The 22620-nt window shown below is 34.5% G+C and overlaps 1 protein-coding gene across 11 annotated transcripts in view; it reads left to right on the plus strand.

Moving 5' to 3' along the window:
- The window catches only part of CCDC73 (coiled-coil domain containing 73), a 147856-nt gene that overhangs the window by 124620 nt on the left and 616 nt on the right, over nucleotides 1-22620 (plus strand). For all 11 annotated transcript variants that reach the window (XM_039233392.1, XM_039233400.1, XM_039233391.1 and 8 more), the window contains 4 exons: nucleotides 4002-4136; nucleotides 13923-14103; nucleotides 15627-17123; nucleotides 19039-19172. In XM_039233392.1, the coding sequence (XP_039089323.1) occupies nucleotides 4002-4136; nucleotides 13923-14103; nucleotides 15627-17123; nucleotides 19039-19172 (1947 nt within the window). The remainder of the gene's footprint in view (nucleotides 1-4001; nucleotides 4137-13922; nucleotides 14104-15626; nucleotides 17124-19038; nucleotides 19173-22620) is intronic.

Below are 22620 nucleotides of genomic sequence, written 5' to 3' on the forward strand. Positions count from 1 at the left end.
AATGAATGCTGTTGAAAAGCTAAATTTATTTAATAAAGTTTCCTATAATGCTTTCATGCTTGAAAAACCACACATATACATGTGTGTGTATATATATGTGTGTGTGTATATATATATACACACATTTATATAAATACTGATATATACAATTTGAATGACTTCCCATATGTAACAGAAAAAAATTACCTTTTTATAAAACAGTTGCATAGTATTTTAGTAAATTATTAAAATAACTTCTATAGGTACTATTATTAGCAGTTTTGTTGAGATGTATTAAAGCCATGTTTAGAACATGTGTACAGTAGTTGAGTTCTATAATTATTAACATTTTATCATAAAGAGTTGATACATTATAAACATAGCTATTTCCTTAAACCACATCCATTTATTTTACACTAAATTTTCATTTTAGTAAAGTAGATAATAAAAGTATGAAATGGTATAAATTAAAATTATAAAATATAAAGATTCACTTTAAATATTGGTGGACCCCAAAACTGGTTATTCTGTTTTAATATGTATTTTCATTTCCTTTCAATTCTTTTAAAAGAATTCACAGAGTAGAAAGTCATGATGATTTAATGGAAACTGTATTTTGGGAAAGATTACATTTTGGACTATTGTATTAATTATACTATACTTTTCTAATACTATAATAATGTAATATATTTTATACTAATATATATCTAAATACCAGTTTGATAAACATTTTCTTATAGATTTTGATAATTGTTATATAAGTAACTCTTGATTTTTCAATTCATTTGCAGCTAACATGTTCTCTTAATTTGTAGTTTGGAAGAGATCAAGTCCTCACTGATGAATTTAATGAGGTTTATCCAAATATCAAAAATATTTATAATTAGTTGTATCAGGATACTAAAAAATGCTTATTCTCTGTATGAGTAAAGTTTACTGCTAAGCAACAAACATAGTAACATTCATTTTAGCTTCAATGAATTCACATTGCATCTTAACACTTGTTATTCCTGATGTTTAGAAACCTTGGAAATGGTACTGTTGGGATAAGGAAAGCTGTTAAGTGAAAAGAAAACATACTTAAATGTGTCAACCATACTCCTCTCCCAAAAAAAGATTAGTTGCCCTAAGAAAATAAAACATTTCTTTTCCCTGAAACCATAACCATGCCCTTCCTATAAGGAAAAAATCAATTGAATTTCAAAAAATAAGCAGTTTCACTGGTGAGGCCTCAATCTGTAAATTTGTATAAAATTGGTTTTGTCTTAGGATCTTTAGCTTCTGCAGTCATTTCACTTCCATATGCTTTAATACTAAACAGAATATAGTTAAATAAGAAAAAGCTGCTATGGTTCTATGTAAGAGTTTTCCTGAGTGGGAGGTCAGATCTACTCTTTAATTGTATTTACATCTCTTTGTAAGTTTTTCACCATTCTTGAGTGAAGGTGAAGGACAGTGCAGGTATTGCTAGAGGATTGGATCAAGATGGGTTTTTAAAAACTTAAAAAGATACTGACAAAAATTAGATGGAGTCATATAAACTGCTATCCCCCCAAACAACAACAGTGAAAGAGAAACCGTACAAATAAAACTTTGTGACTATTGTTAGGCAGTATAGTTAAAATTCATTGAAATATTATAAAGAACACCATTATATACATCTGTTTGCCTTTGATTAGTTATATAGTTAATGGATGTACATAGACAAAAGACAATAAATGAGGTTGTTCAGAAATGACTTAGGGGAAAGTGTTGGCTACAAAAGGAGTTCAGTTCACATTTGTTGAGCATCTACTATGTGTTAGGTACTATTCCAGGTACTGGATTTTCAGAAATGCCCAAAATACAAAGATTAATAAAGAGCTCACACTCTCAAAGCAACAGATAACTATGAAATTAACGACAGTAACATGGAGTAGTTTAAGTAGTATTAACAAATTACTATGAAAGTACAAATAAATCATATCATTTAGCTAGGTTGGAGAAAGTTTTAGAGAAAAGATGACACTAAAGATAAATAGGGTTTCACCACACAGTATGTACCCATTTCCTACACCTCTCTTTCCATTCTGCTGGCATTCCATTTAGTAAAGAATGGAAAGAATCATGGAGGCATGAAACTGCAATCTCAAGGGTGATGGGTAGTCTAATTTGAATAAAGCATAGGATGTGTGAAATAGGACACTGGAAAATACATTGATATCATTTTCCAAAAGGCTCCTTACTAAGGAAGTTGAATTTTATTTTATAAGTAATTGGAAGGCATTGAGAATATTAAAGCAGAGAAGTGACACAGTCAGATCTTTTAGAAAAATAACCCTTGCAACAGTATGGAAGATGGCTTTATGAAAAGAGACCAGTGAGAAGAATACTGTAAATAATCTAACATTGAGCCTATGAGGGTGTCCGTGAGGACCACAGTAGTGAGAACAGAGAAGAGTAAATGCAAAACATTTAAAAGTAGAATTAGCAGAGTTATTGATGTTTTACACATAATAAGTATTAGAAGGAGAAAAGAGTCAAACATGACTCTGAGATTAGTATAACTAGTAGAATGATAATATCAGTAAGTGGCATAAGGAATGTGGAAGGAGAAGCAGATACGTAGATGAAAATAATGAGTTTAATTTGGAAACTGTTGAATTTATAGTGCCTGCAGGACATCTAGCCTGAAATGCATACTATTCATTTAGAAAATTTGAATCTAAGGAGAGAGGTTGGGAGATAAGATACAGACTTAAGATTTATTAGCATAAAGATGATATTTGAAGGTATGGTTCTAATCATCTATGGGAGGAGTGGAGGATTTGGGACTAAGCCTGTAGAAGAAAGAGTAGGGTGTGTGTGTTGGGACAGGGCGGGAGGGGGAGCCTGGTAAGAACAGTGAGCAACATTGGAGGAGAAAGGAAAAATAGTATCATGAAAACAAAAGAGGCTGCTCCAAAAACAAGTAGTCAGTGTAGTCCTGTTACAGAGCTGTTAAGTGGTATGAAACTTGGGAAAAATCCTTTCGGTAATTTGAAGGTGATATCTGCAGGGGCGAGAAGGTGGAATCTGTAGACCAATGAAGATAGAAGTCAGGTTATTAAGGAGTGATGCGAGGTTCGAATTTGAAAGTAGCAAGTGTGGATTTTTATTCTAAGAAGTGAGAGAGACAGTAAATGGGTCAAGGATAAAAATAAATTAGAAATTTGAGAAGAGCAATTTGTGGGCTAAGGAGAACATGCTGGTATAGTGGGAAGGACTGTAAATAAGCAGAAGAGAGATTAATGCTGGAGGCAGGCCCTAGGGGAGATTGGAAAGGATGGGATAAAGAACTCATGGAAAGTTGAGCCTTGGAAGAGAAGTACCTTGCATGGATAGATTTTTAAAAGGTTAAAAATAGATGAGATGCAGGGAAAGTAATAGGTTTAGCTTCTGTAGGGACTCTGTGGCACTTACTTTGTCTTATATTTAAAGTTCCCATGAAAGAGTACTCCCCCAAGAAAAAGATTATGACATTTTAAATAGCCAGTGAAAGTCCACTTTATAGTTGTAAATATTAGTCTGAAGTGTCAGTTACTGTTATACTACTCTTCATTCAGCTGAGTTAAAATTGTATGTCTAATATGCAAAAAAAAAAACTTCAAGAAAGCAATAAAGGTAAAACTTATAGAATCTTTATGATTAAAAATAAATTAATACTTTTTCATTTTTAACAAGAGGTTGTTTAATATAGTAGTTAAGAATACAGCCCCTAGATTTAGCTTTGGGTTTGTATCCTGACTATGTCCACTTGATATAGGCAAATTACTTGAACATCTCCGATTTCTACATTTCTCACCTATAAATTGGGGATTTTTATGAGAATGAAATTATGGTTATTAAGTACTCAGCACAATTCAATAAATGTTAACTCTCAATATTAGTAATTACTTTATGATCATTTTTATTTTTTACTTTTTCCAAAAACTTGTGTTAATAGAATATTCTCATACAAAATACATTTACATAACTATTCATTTGGTTAAATTTTATATTAGGTTGAAGAACTAACTGAAGAAATTAATGAGATTAAGAATGAATTATCATCACTTAAAGAAACTCATATTAAGTTACAAGAACATTGTAATGATTTACGTGATCAGAAGAAGTTTGAGGAAAACAAGGACTTTCAGGTAAAATTCAAGTGTTTTGGGGGTACAAAACTGAAAGAAATTAGGACCATCACTGATGATTTTCTTCCTACTTTTTATTTTAAGTGTCTCAGATTTTAAAATAGCATGTAGTCTATAATCCATTTTCAGTTAATTTTTGTGTACAGTATGACATAAGATTTGAGGATCATTTTTTTGGACATGGATTTCCAGTTCCAACATGGACATTTTTTGAAGACTATTTTTTCTCTCATTGTACCTTGGTATATTCTTTGAAAGTTAGTTGATCTAATATGTGTGTGGATCTATTTCTGAATGCTTTATTACGTTCCATTGATTATTTGTTCATCATTAAGTCAATATGCAAACCTGCCTTTATTAGTATAGCTTTGTAAAAAGTCTTCAATTGTGGTAGTGCAAATCCTTCCTTTTTTTTTTCTTTTTCAAGATTGTTTTGGCTCTTCTGAGTTCTTTGCATTTCCATATAATTTTTCGAATCAGTTTGTCTATTTCTAAAAAACAAGTCTGTGGGATTTTGGGCTGTGTTGAATCTATAGATTAATTTGTGAAAAATTGATATCTTAACAATACTGAGTCCTCTGATTCATGAACATGGCATATCTTTACATTTATTTAGACATTCTTTAATACCCCTCAGGAATGCTTTGTCATCTTCATTGTGTAGATCTTTAAAATGTTTTGTGAAATTTATTCCTGAATAATTCATGTTCTAGGATCCTATCATAAACAATATTTTAAAAATTAATTTTCTAATTGTTTCTTGCTAGTATGTAGAAGTAAAATTTGATTTTTGTGCATTAACCTTGTATTCTATTACCTTTTTAATTTATTGTAATGGTAGGCTTTTTTTTTTTTTTACCTAACTTTTGGGTTTTCTGTGTACATTATGTCATCTGTGAATTTAAGGAAATTTTTTTCTTTCCTTCTTCTTTGTATGAGTTTTATTTTTTTCGCAATTTATTGCACTAGCTAAAACTTCTAGTACAATGTAGAATAAAAGCGGTGGTGAAAAAAAAGTGGTGACAGTAGGGGTGCCTGGGTGACCCCTAAGCCTATTAAGCATCCAACTCTTGATTTCAGCTCAGATTTGTAGGATTGAGCCCTGTTGTTGGGCTCTGTGCTGATGGCTCAGAGGCTGCTTAGGCTTCTCTCTCCCTCTCTCTGCCTCTCCTGAACTCATGCACATGCTCTCTCTCTCTCTCTCTCTCTCAAATAAATAACGTTTTTTAAAAAGTCATGACAGTGGATCTGCTTTGTTTCTGTCTCAGATGGAGAATTTTTAGTCTTTTACCATTTCATATAATGTTAGCTATAGGTTTTTTGTATATGCTCTTTATCAGATTGAAGAAGTTTCCCTTTCCTAGTTTGCTGTGTTTTTATCATGAATGGGTATTAAATTTTGAGAAATATTTTTTCTGTATCTGTTGAGATAATATTCTTTCTTTATTCTGCTAATATGTTAATATTAACCAATTAATTATATTAATTGATTTCCAAATTTAAAATAACCTTGCATTCCTGGGTCACCTGGGTGGCTCTCAGTTTAGCATCCGACTTCATCTCAGGTCATGATCTCACTGTTTGTTATGTTTGAGCCCCTCATGAGGCTTTTTGCTGACAGCTCAGAGCCTGGAGCCTGCTTTAGATTCTGTGTCTCCCTCTCTCTCGGCCCCTCCCCCTCCCACACTCTCACTCTCTCTCAAAAATAAATATTAAAAAATTTTTTTAAATAATAAAATAACCTTGCATTCCTGAAATATATATTATCTTTTTAATATATGGCTGGATGTGATTTGCTAATGGTAATGTTAAGGATTTTGCATTGATTAGGAATGCTGATCTGTAGGTTTTGTTTTTTTTTTCTTTGCATTTTTTTGGTCTGGTTTTTGTATCAGAGTTATACTGGCTTCAGGAGTTAAAATGTGTTCTCTCCTCCTGAAAGAATATTGTGTAGAATTGGTTTTATTTCTTTATTAAATATTAGATAGAATTTGCTGGTTTGCCCCAGACTTGACCCTGATATGCTTTTCCCTGTGATGTTTTTTTGCTGTGTATTCTTTTGCTGTAGTCAGTCTTAGTCACTAGTACAGCTGTAGCAGGATTCTAGCAGAGTCATGACACCGAGGCTTTTCTTTCTAGGAAGTAACTTTATTCGTGCCAGCACTGCTCAGTTGGGTTCGTACACGAAGAACTGAGCCCTGAATACCAAGTGGAGTAGTTTTTTTAACAGATTTTTTACTTCTTTGTTTCCCATATATGGTATCACATAAACATGTAGTCTGATTAAGTCGTCTTATGTTACAGGGTCACGAGGGATATTGTCACATATGTGTATAACCAGGTTGCCTTGAGGTTTGTTTTTTTCTTTTCTTCTTTCCTTAGGGAGGGGACTCAACCACATTGTACACTGAGTCCTGTGAGTCTTCGTAGCAAATTATGGAACCTTGGGGTAGTCTTGGGAGACTGACAACACAATCATTTTGGTAATTTTTGTCTTTCAAGGAACTTGTTCCTTCATCTAAGTTGTCAAATTTATTGGCAAAGAGTTGCTCATAATATTCCTTTACTGTTCCCTTCCTCTGAAGGATCTATATTGATGTCCACTCTTGCATTTCTGTCATCCCCCTTTCCTTTCCTCCCATTCCATCTCCTCCTCTTCCTCTCGCTCTCTCATCAATCGAGCTAGAAACTCTCAATTTTGTCTTCTCAAAGAACCAGGTTTTGACTTCACTGATATCCCTCTCATGTTTGTTCATTTCCTATTTCATTGGCTTTTGCTGTTAACTTGATTATTTCCTTCATTCTGCTTACTTTGGATTTGATGTGCTTTTATTTAGCTGCCCTACATGGACACTTAGATCATTGATTATTGGCCTTTCTTTTCTAATATCTAATATCTAAACATTGTTACAGCTTCATCCCACAAATTCTGATATGTAGTGGTTTCATTCCAACTTTTCTTAAGTTTATTGATTTATTTTGAGAGAGACAAAGATAGCGCAAGTCGAGGAGGGGAAGAAAGAGAGGGAGAGAGAGAATCCCAAGCAGGCTCTGGGCTGCTAGTGCAGAGCCCAATGCAGGGCTTAAACTCATGAAACCATGAGAGACCATGACTGGAGACGAAACCAAGAGTCAGACACTGACTGAGCCACCCAGGTGCCTCTGTAGTGATTTTGTTCTTCTTCATATTTTAAAATTCCTTTTGTGAGGTTCTTCCTTGATCCATGGGAATGGGTATGAACCATGGTATGAGTATGACCTATAACTGTTGTTTAATTTCCAAGTATTTGAGAATGTTCCAAATATCTTTGTTAATGACATCAAATGTAATATAGTTATGGTCAGAGAGCATTTGCTGTAAGACTTCTGTCCTTTTCAATATAAATATTGAATATTTAAAATACTTTTAAATAGAAACATCATTTTTTAAAGTTTATTTATTTTGAGAGACAAAACGAGCAAAAGAGGGGCAGAGAGAGGAGAGAGAGAATCCCAAACAGGCTCAGCACTATCAGCATAGAGCCTGATGTGGGGCTCGAACTCACAAACATGTGAGAACCTGAGCCAAAACCAAGAGTTGATGATTAACTGACTGAGGCACCCAAGTGCCCCAGTAATATCCTTTTTTAAAGACTTGTTTGTTAGCCAAGCATATTGTCTATCTTGGTGAATATATCATGTGCTCTTGAAAAGAATGCATATTCTTTTGTCAGTTGAATATTTTATGAATGTCAGATCAAGCCAGTTGATAATGTTGTTCAAGTCTTATCTATCCTGATCTTTTGTGTGTGTCTGTCAATTAATGGGAGACTACTGAAATCTTTAATTATACCTGAATTTATCTTTCCCTTTTTAGTCAGTTTTTACTTTGTGTGTTTTTAAGCTCTTATTAGGTGTATATACATTTATGATTGTTAGGATTTCCTGATTAATCTATCTTTATCCCAGTAATATTTCTTGTCTTGAAGTCTATTTTGTATATTTTTAATGCAGCTGTTCCATCTTTTATGATTAGTGTTTCCATTATATATCCTTTTCATCCTGTTACATTTTCAGTGGGAATATTCATAATTTCTTTTATGTTGAATAATAACATGAGGAAGTCTTATTTTCCCTTTCAGAACTGTTTATTTATTTTATTGTAAAATATACATAAAATTTACTAAACTATTTTTATGTGTGTTCAGTGGCATTAAGTTCACTCATAAATGGGCATGGGCATGGTTGTGTACTAATAAATTATATTTCCAAAAATATATTTCCAAACTGGCCACAGTTTGCCAACTACTTTTCTAGAGCTTAATTGAACATAGTCTGCTTTCAAAAATTATTATGCACTTGGGTGGCTCAGTTGGTTAAGCATCCGACTTTGGCTCGGGTCATGATCTCACGGTTCGTGGGTTCGAGTCCTACATCAGGTTCTGTGCTGACAGCTCAGAGCCTAGAGCCTATTTCAGATTCTCTGTCTCCTTCTCTCTGCCCCTCCCCCACTCGTGCTCTGTCTCAAAAATAAACAAAATTTTTAAAAATTATTATTTAAATTCTCTGCTTCGTAAGAAGTTTACAATACTGTATTCTCATTTTCTCCTACCTGGTCTTTGTGTTATTTTTATAATACACTTGTACATATTTTATCAACTCTACCATATATTGTTACTTCATTTTATTTAGTCTAATTTTATTTATTTTTTAATTAAAAACGATTTTTTAAATGTTTATTTACTTTTAAGAGAGAGACAGAGACAGAGTGCGAGTTGGGGAGGGGCAGAGAGAGGAGGAGATACAGAGCCTGAAGCAGGTTTCAGGCTCTGAGCCGTCAGCACAGAGCCTGACACGGGGCTTGAACTCACCAACCGTGTTATCATAACCTGAGCCAAAGTCGGATGCTTAACCAACTGAACCACCCAGGCACCCCGGTTATTTCATTTTTTTTTTTTTATTTTTTTTATTTTTTATGTTTTTTATTTATTTCTAGGAGAGAGAGAGAGAGACAGCATGAGCAGGGGAGAGTCAGAAAGAGAGGGAGTCACAGACTGAAACAGGCTCCAGGCTCTGAGCTGGCAGTCAGCACAGAGCCCGACGCGGGGCTCGAACCCACGAACCGCGAGATCGTGACCTAAGCGAAAGTCGGACGCTTAACCGACTAAGCCACCCAGGCGCCCCCGGTTATTTCATTTTAAATTGTTAATTACCTGTTAAGAAAATTAAGAATTAGAGAAAATGTCTTTTTGTTTTTTAAAATTAAGTAGGCTGCATAACCCTGAGAGATTGAGTCACTGCTCCACTGATCCAGCCAGGCACCCAAAGAATCAGATAAACTGTCTTTTGTATTCACTCGTATTTGCATTGCTGGCCTCTTTATTTATTTGTGTAGATCCAGGTTTCTACCTGGTATCCTATTGGTTAAGCTTGAAGAACTTCCTTTAGTGTGTGTGTGTGTGTGTGTGTGTATGTATGTGTATGCACGCACACGCGTACGGAAGAATTCTCACAGCTTTTGTTTGCCTGGAAAAATATTTATTTCTCCCTAATCTTTAAAGGATATTCTAAATTCTAGATGGACAGTATTTTTCTTTCACTTATTTGAAGACGCTGTTGCACTGTTTCTCCCTTACATTGCTTCTGGCAAGTCTACAGTTATTATATTCACATCCTCTTTATAAGTGGGGTTTTTAAAAAATTTTTTTGTTTTTAATCTCTGGCTGTACCTTGGTTTGGTTACTTTGGGAATTATGGAATGAATTCTTGAATCTGTGGATTTATAGTTTTCATCAAAAATTTTTTGTTTAAAAATTTTTTTTTTACATTTATTTATTTTTGAGAAACAGTAAGACAGAGAGTGAGTGGGGAAGGGGCAGAGAGTGGAGACACGAATCCGAAATAGGCTCCAGGCTCTGAGCAAGCATTCAGCACAGAGCCTGATGTGGCGCTTGAACCCACAAACCGTGAGATCATGACCTGAGCCGAAATTGGACATTCAACTGACTGAGCCACTCAGGCACCGCATAGTTTTCATCAAATTTAGAGGATTTTTGGTCATTACTTCTTCAGATTTTTTTCTATCCCCTGCCTTTCCTTTTATGGGACTTCAAGTACACGTTAAACTAGTAGGATAAATATCCCACAGATTATCAGGTGCTGCACATCTTTTTCAGTATTTCTCTCACTTCTTCCATTGGGATTTTCTATTGTTCTATGTCCTAAAGTCCAATTATCTTTTGTTCTAATATGTTTAATCTGCTGTTAAGCCTATCCAGTGAGTTTTTATTTCAGATACTGTATATATCATCTCTAGAATTTCCACTTGATTCTTTTATGTGTGTGTGTGGGGGGGTGTATATTTTTCTTTTTATTATATTATATTCATGTTTTCTTTTAAAGCCTTGAACATTTATAATAGTTAAAAAAATTTTTTTGCTAAATCCATCATCTCTGTCATTTCTGTTTCTCTTGAGATGTAAAATTACAACTCAGTGGAAATAATTGCAATTTAGTGGTATTAATGATAAGTTTAGAGTTGTGAAGTCTTCACCATTTCCAAAGTTTTATCATCATCCCAAACTGAAATTCTGTAACCATTAACCAGTGACTCCCAACTTCCCTCTCTCCCCAGCTTCTAATAACCTCTAGTTTACTTTCTGACTCTATGAATTTGCCTATTATGTATATTTTATGTAAGTGTAATTGTGTAATACTTGTCCTTTTTGTCTGACTTATTTCACTTAGCATAAGGTTCTCAGAGTTCGTCCATGTTGCAGCATGTATTAGAACTTTAGTCCTTTTTTATAGCAGAATAATATTCCCTTGTATGGATATACCACATTTTGTTTATCCATTCATCTGTGAATGACACTTGAGTTTTCACTTTCTGGCTATTGTGAATAACACTGCTTTGAACACTAACAACCATCTGAATCTGTTTTCAATTTTTGAGGGTATATATCTAGGAGTGGATTTGCTGAGTCATAAGGCAATTCTATAATAAACATTTTGAGGAACTGCCTTGTTTTGTTTTAACAAAACAGTGGATATCTTTCTAAGTCAGTAGAAATTGACATATATCATAGTTCCCATGCCATAAATAATTTCTACATTCCTTTACTATAGGACATCCTGTACAAATATCTTTCTGTACTTTTTTTTTATTATTTAGGATAAATTTCCACAAACAGTGTAACTGGGTTAAAGAGCTTATTTACCTAGTTTTGACATATATTGTCAGACTGGCTTCCAGAAAGATTGTACCAATTTATACTCTCAGCAACCACATACAAAAGTACTTGTACATCACCACTCTAATACTTTATCAGTTAAAACATTTTGTTTTTAATTTATTTGGAGAGAGAGAGAGAGAGAGAGACAGAGAAGGGCCAGAGAGGGAGAGAGAGGATCCCAAACAGGCTCTGCACTGTCACTGCAGAGCCCAATGCGGGGCTCAAACTCACAAACCATGAGATCATGACCTGAACCAAAATCAAGAGTCAGTCAGATGCTTCACTGACTGAGCAAACCAGGCACCACATCCCTTTTATCAGTTTTAATTTACTTTTTTATTAAACATTTTCATGCTTGTCAGTTACACTTCTTTTGTGAATTACTAGTGTATATATTCCCATTCACAATTAAACATATGCACGTTTCTCCATTTTACCAAGTACACAAAAAAACTTTTTGATCCTGTGCCCATCTCATACAAATATAAGTCTGTTTTCCCCCTGTAGAGTCGTTTCTGTAAAGAGTGGTCTAAACTCATACTCTTTAGTTCCTTCCTTCCTGTGAATCCTTCAACATAGGGCATTCTGGATTCACCCCTCCCACCCCATCCAATGGACATTTTTCAGTCCTTTTGATAATACGTTGATACTATCTCCTTGAATACCTATCATATTTCACTCATCTGTTTTTTCCTCTCAAGCTTCTCTTTAAAATGGAAATTATAATGTTCTTACCATTAATAAAGCAACCATGAGTTACATGCTTTATAGACAGAATTGAATTTATTCTCCTGGTAACTACCACACTGTTTTTGTCAATCTCTTTTGCAGATTTTTCCTTTGCAAGTTTCTCTTCCTCTGCCCCTCTTTTGTGTTTTTTTATTAGCATTTTATCCTTTATCCTCTTTTTTTTCCCCTCAAAATATACTCTTATTAGTCTCATCAACTTGTACATCTTCAGTTGCCATCTACCAGTGATTTTCAAATATACATTTCCAGGTAAAATTTCCTCTCATAAGCTCCAGATTCATATATCTAAATGTTCATTAGACTTCTCTCTCTTAATATCTTCCTAATTCTTCAAACTCAACAGGTTCAAACAACCCATGATCTTTTCCTCCAAACCTGCTACTACTCCTGTTTTCTAGCTGAGTAAATAACATTCACGAGTCACGTAAGGTGAGTCTGAATTCTGTAACATGAACTCTGTAATTAATCTGGATTCCCCTTCGTATCCTACCATTCATCCAAGTCCTACTGATTAGCTCGTAAATATTTCATGTATCTATTCACTTCTTCATCTTTACTGCTACCCCCTGGACTGCGACACTATGGCACTCTTCCGATCCATCTGTCTAATGTTGTCTCTCTTTAGTTCAGCTGTCTCTCTTTTTTTCAGACTTCTGTGTACAGACTATTAGTGGTTTGTGGAAATTAGTATTCTTTTAAAAATGAAATAAAGTGCACATAAAACATAATGGATCCCATTAAGAGTAGATATTATTTGGTGTCTCACTATATTGCAGAACATTGATTTCTCATTGCAGGTTTTAATCGGTGAGTTTAGAAACATTATTCCTGATGCTGCAGCCAGAATGGTCTTTCCAATCAGATGTTACTTGTCTAAAACCATTCAGTGGTCTTCTTGAAACTCCTCAGCATCCTATACCCTTAATGACTTGGGCATAACTTATCACAAGCCTTATTTCTCTCCATTCTCTCAGTGTCTAAGCTCTAGCTGAAGTGAATCATGAGTAGCTCCAGGAAAAGACTATATATACTCTTGCTTGCTTTTAAGCATCTGTTTATACCATTTGTTTTCCCTGGAAAACATCTATATTGTTACTTCTTTTCCTATCTTCCCCACTGGATTGTGAGTTTTTTGAAGCAAGGGACTATGTTGTTCATCATTGTATCCCAAAGCCTAGTGCAGCACTTCATGAAGCAAGTGCTGAATATATAGGGGGTTGAATTATTTTAAAAATACATAAAAATATCAAACACTGAAAACAAGTTGCTTGCCATGACTACTTTGCTTTTAATAAAAGAATGGTCCTTTTTATGATCTGCAATATGTGAAATTACATAATAATGTGGAATGCATGTTTGAAAACATCAAAGGGTCTCAATTTTGTTTAAATATGATAGACTATACATAATGAAGCTAGAGTGATCTTGTTACAAAGAGTATTATTGGGGCACCTGAGTGGCTCAGTCAGTTAAGCATCTGACTTCAGCTCAGGTCATGATCTCTAAGGCTGGTAAGTTCGAGCCCTGCTTAGCGCACTGTGCTGACAGCCTGGAGCCTACTTCGGATTCTGTGTCTCCCTCCTGGCCCCTCCCCAGCTCTTGTGCACGCTCACTCTTTCACACATGCTCTCAAAAATAAACATTTTAAAAATTAATAAAGTAGTATATTAAGCTTAGTTAAAAAAATTTGGCTTTCAAATAGAAATTGCTGAATGGCTGACTTGGAACAGATTCCACTTTTATCAGCAAAACTTGTTCAAATGTCTTATACTTTTTAACAGTATATTTTTACACTGAAAGTTATCTTTCCATTTTACTTTAGAATCTTCCAGAAGTAAATACTAAAAACAGTGAAATGTCAACGGAAAAATCAGAAAATACTATCATACAGAAATGTAATTCTGGGCAAGAAATAAAAACAGACACTGTGAGTTTTTGTTCAGATACTAACCACAGAGAAAAGGAGAAGAAAGAAGGCCCAATTATAGAAATCATAATGGAAGGTAACCTAACATAGTGATATTTTCTGATTTTATATATTGAGCCCTCCCACTCCCTGCCTTTTCTCCTACAAATAAAGGATTTGTCAAAGTGCTGTGCTAGGCCATCTATGGAATTTAGGGGAATGCCAATTATAGTCTCCGAGGATCTTATACTGTATCTGAAGAAACACTTTTTCATTTATGTGTGTCAAGACAGGTAAACTATCATTTACAGTCAATATTTCTAGGGAAAATTACATTTCTGTCTTCCCTAATCACTTACTCCATGGCTTTTTGCATTATGGTTTCTGCCTTCACTGCTTTGGGGAGCATGTTCTCTGGGTTATTCATAACCTTCTGATAATCAGACCTGGCACAGTTTACTTTGTTCAAAAGACATTTGTGTAACTACTGAGGTAATTTACTAATTTGCCTGTCTTGAAAAAGAGTTGTTTAAAGACCATAAACTTATTGTATGAAGGTGTTCAAACCTAGGCTGAACAACCACTTGGTGGAGATGTTGTAGAGAGAATGAATGGACTGAAGTCCTTCAAGTCCTGACTTTTGTATTCTTTCTAGGTTAACTACACAGAAAATTTGACATCTATGGTTAATACCCAGATGAATAAAATATGTTTTAAGTATTCTATATACATTTGCCCCAAAGTATCCGAAAATTTTAAAGTACTTAGAAGGTAATGATCAAGTGACAACTTGTCAGTCTTGAAATCAGCTAGCAATTCTGGATCCTAGATAGTGGTAAAAAGAAAACTAAAGACCTAAAATGGAATCGCCTGTGTTAAGAACCCAATGTCAGCAAGCCAAGACTTTAGTACCTAACTAAACTGTAGTTTCAACCCCTCAGGAATGTTAACCTTTAACCGGTTAACCTGGAATTTACTAGTCAGCAGTTAAGAATCTACTGGTAGGCCTCTTTCCGGTTAGGAGGGTGACCTTGACTAAAACAATGGATTCTTTGCTAATAATTTTTTTCCCACTCATTCTCTTTTAAAACCTTTCCTTTTCTATAGCTCAATGGGGCTCCTTTCTATTTGCTAGGTGTGATGCTGACTGATTTCAATGAATCATTTAATGAAGCCAGTTAGATCTTCAGATTGCCTTGGTTAAATTTTCATTTCACGGTAGTAATAGAAATTAGAGTCTAAATTGTTAGGATAAATTCATTTTCATCTACTCAGCTGTGTGTTTACATGGAATTGTACTATATGCTCAAAAGGATGTGTAACAGACTAGAGGACTAAAAACCATTTTGCAATACCCTCAACTTACTTGCCCCTTTTTAAACCAAAAATACTTTTGCTGTTCTGAAATTAAAAAACATGGGTAGAGCCGAAAATATTTAGCATGCTAAATATGACAAAGAGAACTCAATATTTAGGTAAAGTGGTGTCATAATGTTTATGTAATGGCCAAAGAAACATTTAAGGCTAAATATGTTTTATAAGAATAGGTCATACATTAGGTCTTATAAAAGCAGGTTTTAGTGTGTAATATAAAAATTTACTGTGTTTTCATCATGACAGATTTACAACTTTTTGAAAAAAGCTCCAAGAATGAAAGTGATCCTTCTATACCTCAGGATGAAAATCAAAGTGAAATCTCCCTAAGCAAAACCCTCTGCATAGGAAAAGAACTAAGTAGTCAAGGACAAACCTTGAATGTTACAGACCTTAGAAAAGCAGTTACTTCAGAAAAAAAAGACAAGGTGCATTTGGAAAAAGACAATGATTGTACAGAATTTAAATCACCAAACAATTCTTTTTTAATGGCAGACAGATCGACAGAAACAGAAAAGATACACCTAGAAAGAACTGAAAGAATCGATCTTCACCATGCAAATATCCACCTGGAGGTTGAAAATATCAGAACATCATCTAACAGTATCTTAAATAAGATGTCTCACCATACAAATCAAAAGAAAGATGGTTCTGAGGATGAATCATTCAAAGATTTCAGATTGCTTCCAGGAATTCAAGAAAATGCCACAGAGAAGGAAATTCCAAATAGTGACCAAACCAACGCAGATCTGGATTCATCTCTAAATGTAAAGAATCCTGCTCAGTGTCAGAAATATAGTTTGCAGGATAAATGTAATGTTACGTTAGGTGATAAACAATGTAAAATAAACCAAATGCAACTGGTAAATAAAAAAAGTGGATGCAGTGTATTGCCATTTAAACAAACTTCAGTTTTTCAGCAAATCTGTAATGATACTTCAGAGAAACCTGAACTACCTATTTCCTCTGATACAGCAGTTAACCATCCCATTTCATCTGCTTTTAGTGATAATTTGAAAGTACTTAAGAATCCAAATAAAAATGTTAATATTATGCATATGTTGGTAAAACCCAACTCAAGCCCTGGGGAAAGAACTATATGGAAAAATCTGAATGATACACAAGTTAGTCAACTAAAGAACTGTTTGGGATGTTTAGAAAACAGTGTCACCATTTCCCATCTGCAGATTAACAATGAGAATGTACATACTGCACAAGCCAAAGACATGAAAACGGCTGTTCCTACAGAAACTTCTACAGAAATACAGTTTTCCAATAAAGAGAGTCAGATTGATGAGAATCAGATAACTGAAGCCACAAAAAATGACCTCTTCCTTTTTGTAAATGTTAATGAAAGGCAGCATACATTGTTAAATAATACAGAGAAAACAGAGTCATTAAATGACATTGTTTCAGGAGAAATTTACAGTGAAGGACAGCTGGAAGAATCATGTTCATTTCACATAAAGCCATCTGGAGATTTAGTAAACAGAAGTGGAAGGTCTGCCTTTGATCTTTCAACTTCAGATAAAAAAACTGAGAAAATTCCAGTATATGTGAATTTCTTAGACCCCAGTCCTTGGTCAAAAGTAAATCAAACTGAAAGTCAAACACTGAGCACTTCAACTTCTAACACTCCTTTGTTGCTGCAGGAGAGACCAACAGGCCCATCAGAAAACAAAAATATGGTTTCAGTGATACTTTGTAAAAATGATGATGATACCAGGAAGGATACTGGCCCAGGTAAAATAAAAAACAAAAAACAATGTTTAGGTTTTCTTTTAAAATTTAAATTTCTACTCCTTATTCTTAATAGTCTCCAAACTGATCCTGTTTCAAATGAAACCATTTTGGGTTTTTTTGCCTAAATCTAAAATATTCCATGTATGTATACAAGTAGGAAAGGTTTTTTTAAACATAAGTGGACTTTTTACCTAAATCTGAGCCACTAATATCAACATGTAACTAAGGTGCACAAACATATTGGAGGTTAAAAAAAAAAATTCTCAAGGAACTGGAAGTAGCAGAAAGGAGTACAAGCCCTGGTCATCAATTTTAAATTAGGAACAACTACCTAATTGGAGTCTGGAAATTGTCCCTAAGGCTTCTGCCAGTGGGCATGTTTGTTCCTTTTCATTCTGTACTGAAAAAACTTCCTTCCCTCCCTTGCTTCCCCTAATTTTCTACCGCTTCCTTAATTTTTCTACTTTTAGCTGACCCTTCACTAGCACTAGAATCCAGCTTGGTCTTCATTTTACAAGTACTGTTGAGGTATAACATTAATCCATTTCAGATCATTGCTATTTGTCACTTAAACACTTTAAATGGAATCCCTTAACTATGTACCAATATTAAAACATTCAATGTTATTTCAGAGAATAGTGTATTCTAACCACCACATGAAATAACATAATGTCCAAGTCTTGCTTTATAAAAATATTCTAGAACAAAAAAAAATGGGAAGTAAAGGAACTACATACGACTTAATATTGATGGGTGTTGAAGCTGGGTGATGGTATGAGGTTCAATACTCTTTACTTATTTTTCTGTATCTGAAATTCTTCCCCCTAAAAATACTTAAAAATAGAAATATACTACATAACATATATTAGTGCTGTACAAATGTAACTTGAACAATAGTTTAAGATTACCATAAAAAATCTTTTGCTAATAGTCTCATAATCAAAGTTAGGGCAGTTGTTAAAGATATTCTCAGATTTTAAGGGAACTTTTCTGGTTTAACAGTATGCAGTGAGACCCATTAAGGCAATGCAGATTACAAGGAAAGCTCTGAATGGCCCTCAGAGCTAATAGGCTTCTTTTTAAAAGGCAACTTACAGAACTTTGAAAAATTGGGAATTAAAAGCAAAATGAAGTGTATCAAGCTTACTAGCATAAATGGAGAAGTGATGTAGGGAAAAATAGAAAACACCAAGAACTATAAAAACTTCCTAACTTTTCTAATATAGTAACTTCAGATTCCATTAATTTTGAATCTGCTGAATGCTGTGGTTAGTCAAGTGCTATCAGTTAAGGGGCTGGTCTTCAGTATCAGTGATAGGACGGAAGGGGAGAGATCTAAAATTCTGTAGCAATTCAGCTTGTAAAATGTCCACTCACAAACGATACAATTGTCTTTTAACCTTCAAAGCTGACATGTTTCTCTAAATCATTTTAATCTATTTATTAAATTCCAATGATCCCTACTAGACAGCCCCTTTGTTGGGTTTCTTACTGTGGCTAATTTCTTTAAATATATTTTATAAATATGACTTTTAGTTGATTCAAACTTTCCCCATTAATCTGAATTCTAAGATGCTCATTTCATATAAATGTTTTCATCTGTGGCAACGCTACAACCAGGGAAGAAGGATAACGTTTTATGTGAACTGCTATTTTAGAAGGTATTTATACCATTTCACACACTTTAATGTGAAATCAGGTTTTAGAAAGCAGCAAAAATATATTTTCTGAACTGAAATGCCTAATGTGTATTAAGAGCAACGTCAATGTAAACTATGTTTAAAATAAAAAAATAGAAATTGCTACTTTTAAAATACAAAAGCATAGATAGGATCAGAGAAAAACAAGTTTAGTCACTAAAATGAGTGCCTGGAGAATAAAATTCAGTTGTTGCCATTTCCTCTTTGTCAACCAGATACTACCAGCATTAACAGAGTTGCTGACACTTTGAATAGCTCAAGTATCCATCCAGATCCCAAGGGAGAGCCCAGCAAAGAGAGGAATGCAATTGCAAAGACTTTTTACGATTCTTCTTTTCCCACAGAACACGTAAGTCAATTAAAAATATTGCTCAGCAGACCTCAGTGAGCTAATTCTACAGATATGTGTAGAACTGTATGCATCTGGATGCTTTAAGACTTAACTGATCTCCAAAATAATATCAAGAGGGCAACATGGCACCATTTTTCACAATTAAGGTTGATGGAAAACAGCAGGAAAAAGTCACAGTGCATAAATCAAATAGATATAATCCAGCCTGTTTGGGGAAGGACAGTGTGAGGTAGTGTATTATGTATCTACTTCTATTTTTTTAGTCACCTAAATTTAGTAGTAGTGGCATTTGAGCATTTAAAATTTTAATAAAAGATACCTTTAAATAATACAATTAAATTCCATTGTCCTTGACATTGCTTAATTACATCTTTACGTAAACTACTGCAAAGAAATTTCTTTTAAATTACTTCTGTTAGAAGACAATATGAGAAAGGATCAAATATCCTTAATATATATCAAATTGTGTGTATGTGTTATTTGTAGAGATTATACATGGCTCCAAGAGTTCATTTGTCATATGAAAAACAATCACACCTGACCAGTTTGGGGGCAAAATTTGTAAGTTACTATCTCAGAGTGCAAAACTTTAGCATGAAAAAGGCTGTATTGTTCAAAAATCTAAAAAAAAACCAGGCAATTATAGGTGTTAACCCCTAAAAAATATAACATAAAAAGGTTAGGCAAGATTACTTACAGAAAAAAATCAACTGCATAGGGGCAAATTTTAAAGTCATTGTATATTTAAAAAATTTTAGAGGTACATATTAAATAACTTTCTCTTTAGCACCTATAAACTAAAACAGTACTAACACAGCTTTAATAAGTAACTTTTAAAGTTTTAGATAGAAAAAGCACGTGGGTGAGCTGGGGAGGGGAAGAGGAAGGCAGAATCTTAAGCAAGCTCCATGCTCAGCAAAGCAGCCCCCCTCAGGGTTCAATCCTGTGTGTGACCCTAGGATCATGACCTGAGCCAAATCAAGAGCTGGATGCTCAACTGACTGAGAGCAACCCATGCGCCCCTTACTTTCCTTTTTAAACTAAACTTAAAAATGTGAACCCAGGCTGAAATACAGGACTAGTTAACCTGGCTTGGGGAAATTTTAGGCCAAAGAGTAGATCTTTTAGGCAGAAAGAGAAGGTAAGAAGGTAATAATTTTTTAGGAAAGGAAGGAGTAAAGATATGTAGCAACATCTCTGGAACTAGAATTACTGCGGTAGGCTGCAAAACCTCTGTAAGTCAAATTTGGACAAGTTTTGTTAAATGTAAACTTTAATCTATGCTACACCTTGTTTCTCCAGGCAGTCCCTGCTCCTGCCCCTCCCACCAAGTAGTTAGTTAAGGGGAAAAAAACTAAAGTAGTTATGTGTAAATGTCTTTTTCCTCTCCATCATCAAGATAAAAAGTCAAAGAATAAGGATTCTGGAAAATTAGGTAACTTGTACTTGATGGCAAATGCACCAAAATGCATCAAACACTGTGATGTCAAAACAGGTGAAATTAGGGACCATCCGTGGGGCTCCTGGGTGGTTCAGTGGGTTAAGTGTCTTGACTTCGGCTCAAGTCATGATCTCATGCCTTGTGAGTTCGAGCCCCGCATTGGGCTCTGTGCTGACAGCTCGGAGCCTGGAGCCTGCTTTGGATTCTGTGTTTCTCTCTCTCTCTGTCCCTGTCCCAGCTCACATACACACTCTCTCTCAAAAATAAACAATAAAAAAAGATTAAGAAAAAAAAATTAGGGACCATCAGTTTATCTCAAAATCAGCAACTAAATTTAAACTTGTTTTCTCTGCTTCTCCATATTGCATGGATGACCTATATTCATTTTGGCCCTGTGAGCTAAATGACGTATGTTGGGCACTTACATACCAGACATTATCAGAAAAGCTTATCTGTGTACGTTTTTATCCATTACCAGTTACTCTATAATAGGATTTCGCATCTAAATGGTGCTAAGAGGCCACAAAACTTAAACGACTTGCCTGTGGTCTGTTGGAAGTCCTATGCTGATACTTTTGTTTTCATATGTTATTTCATAAGAACATAAGCAACCACGCTATGAACACAGCATCACTGCAAGGATCAGGAGCTAAGATTACAAGGGGACTGGTGGCTGACAGTAGAATTCTCAGGAGCCACACAGACCCACCCTGAGGAGCAGCTCTTAGGAAAGGGAGGTTAAATGTAAACAATTAAGTTCATTTAAGAATTATTACTCTGTAATCTCGCTTTGAAAACGTTATGCATAATGCCACCTTTTCCAGTCAAATTGGGAGGTTTTAATGTAAGGCAGTAAGTTGAAGATCTTCACAAAGATTTATGAACAAATGACATTCATTATAGCCTAATTTATAACAGTGCACATTTTCCACCAACTTAAATGTTCAACATATTAAATTCTGGAATATGGAATATAATGGAGCAACATTAAATTTTTAAGGGCAGAGGGAAAATGCTAAAAATATTTTTAACACAAAATATAGATATGATTCAGATTTGAAAAGTATATATACACAGAAGAGAGACCAGAATATTTACGTCAAAATGTTTAATGGTACTTGGGATTTTAGGTAATTTCAATGTAATTTTTATCATGTTCCTCATTTCTAAAATATGTAACTTTTTATCAGAAGATTTTATCTGGAATCTCAGAGGACCATCAAAGATTTTTCTTCAGGAAATTAACTCAAATTTATTTTTGTGCAGCTACTGACAATGGCTTATGAGAAGTTTTAAAGACTGAGGAAACAGCCCACAAGGGAAAAACCAAGATCTAAAATCCTATAGAATGATCAAATATACTAAAAATAGAAAAAAGACTAGTAGCAAACAATACCAAAATGTGTTGACTGGTCTCGCTGGATAGATTACTAGTGATTTTAGTTTCTTTATACTTTTCCCTCTATTTTCTAAACTTTCAATAATTATCAGGGAAAAAAATCTTAAAAACTGACATAATTTTTAAACAGTATTAGAAGTATGACCCAGTGCGCAGTGGAAACATGCCAACATGCAGTGCGCCTTGGAAACATGCCAACTTCCAAATACCTCACTGTTCTTTCCTGTTTGTCCAACAGTGGTGCTCTGAAGCATGAGAGGAAACATGCAGTAAAAGGCAGTTTTTATAAGGCAGTCTACCTCTCTTAACATTTTTAATTTTCCCCTGGTTTTGAAAGAAAATACAAAACATAGACCTGTTTGTGAAGGGAAGGGGAGTAGCAGACAAAACAGATTTTTATCTGTAATTGTTTTAAGTATCTTTTAGTGTTAAGCTTAATACCTTTTTAGAAAAGGTTCATGGTATTGCTGGTCTCTATTAGGGACGTTAAGGGGCTACTACACAGACCTAAGCCTCCAGATTCACATTTTATTGTTTTTTCGTGCCAAATTAAGGTAGTTGTTGAAAATCAGCCAAGAAAAATGATGGCTTTATCACATACTCAT

Source organism: Hyaena hyaena, unplaced genomic scaffold, assembly GCF_003009895.1.
Source record: "Hyaena hyaena isolate Hyena2069 unplaced genomic scaffold, ASM300989v1 scaffold_74, whole genome shotgun sequence".
Classification (NCBI taxonomy): Eukaryota; Metazoa; Chordata; class Mammalia; order Carnivora; family Hyaenidae; genus Hyaena; species Hyaena hyaena.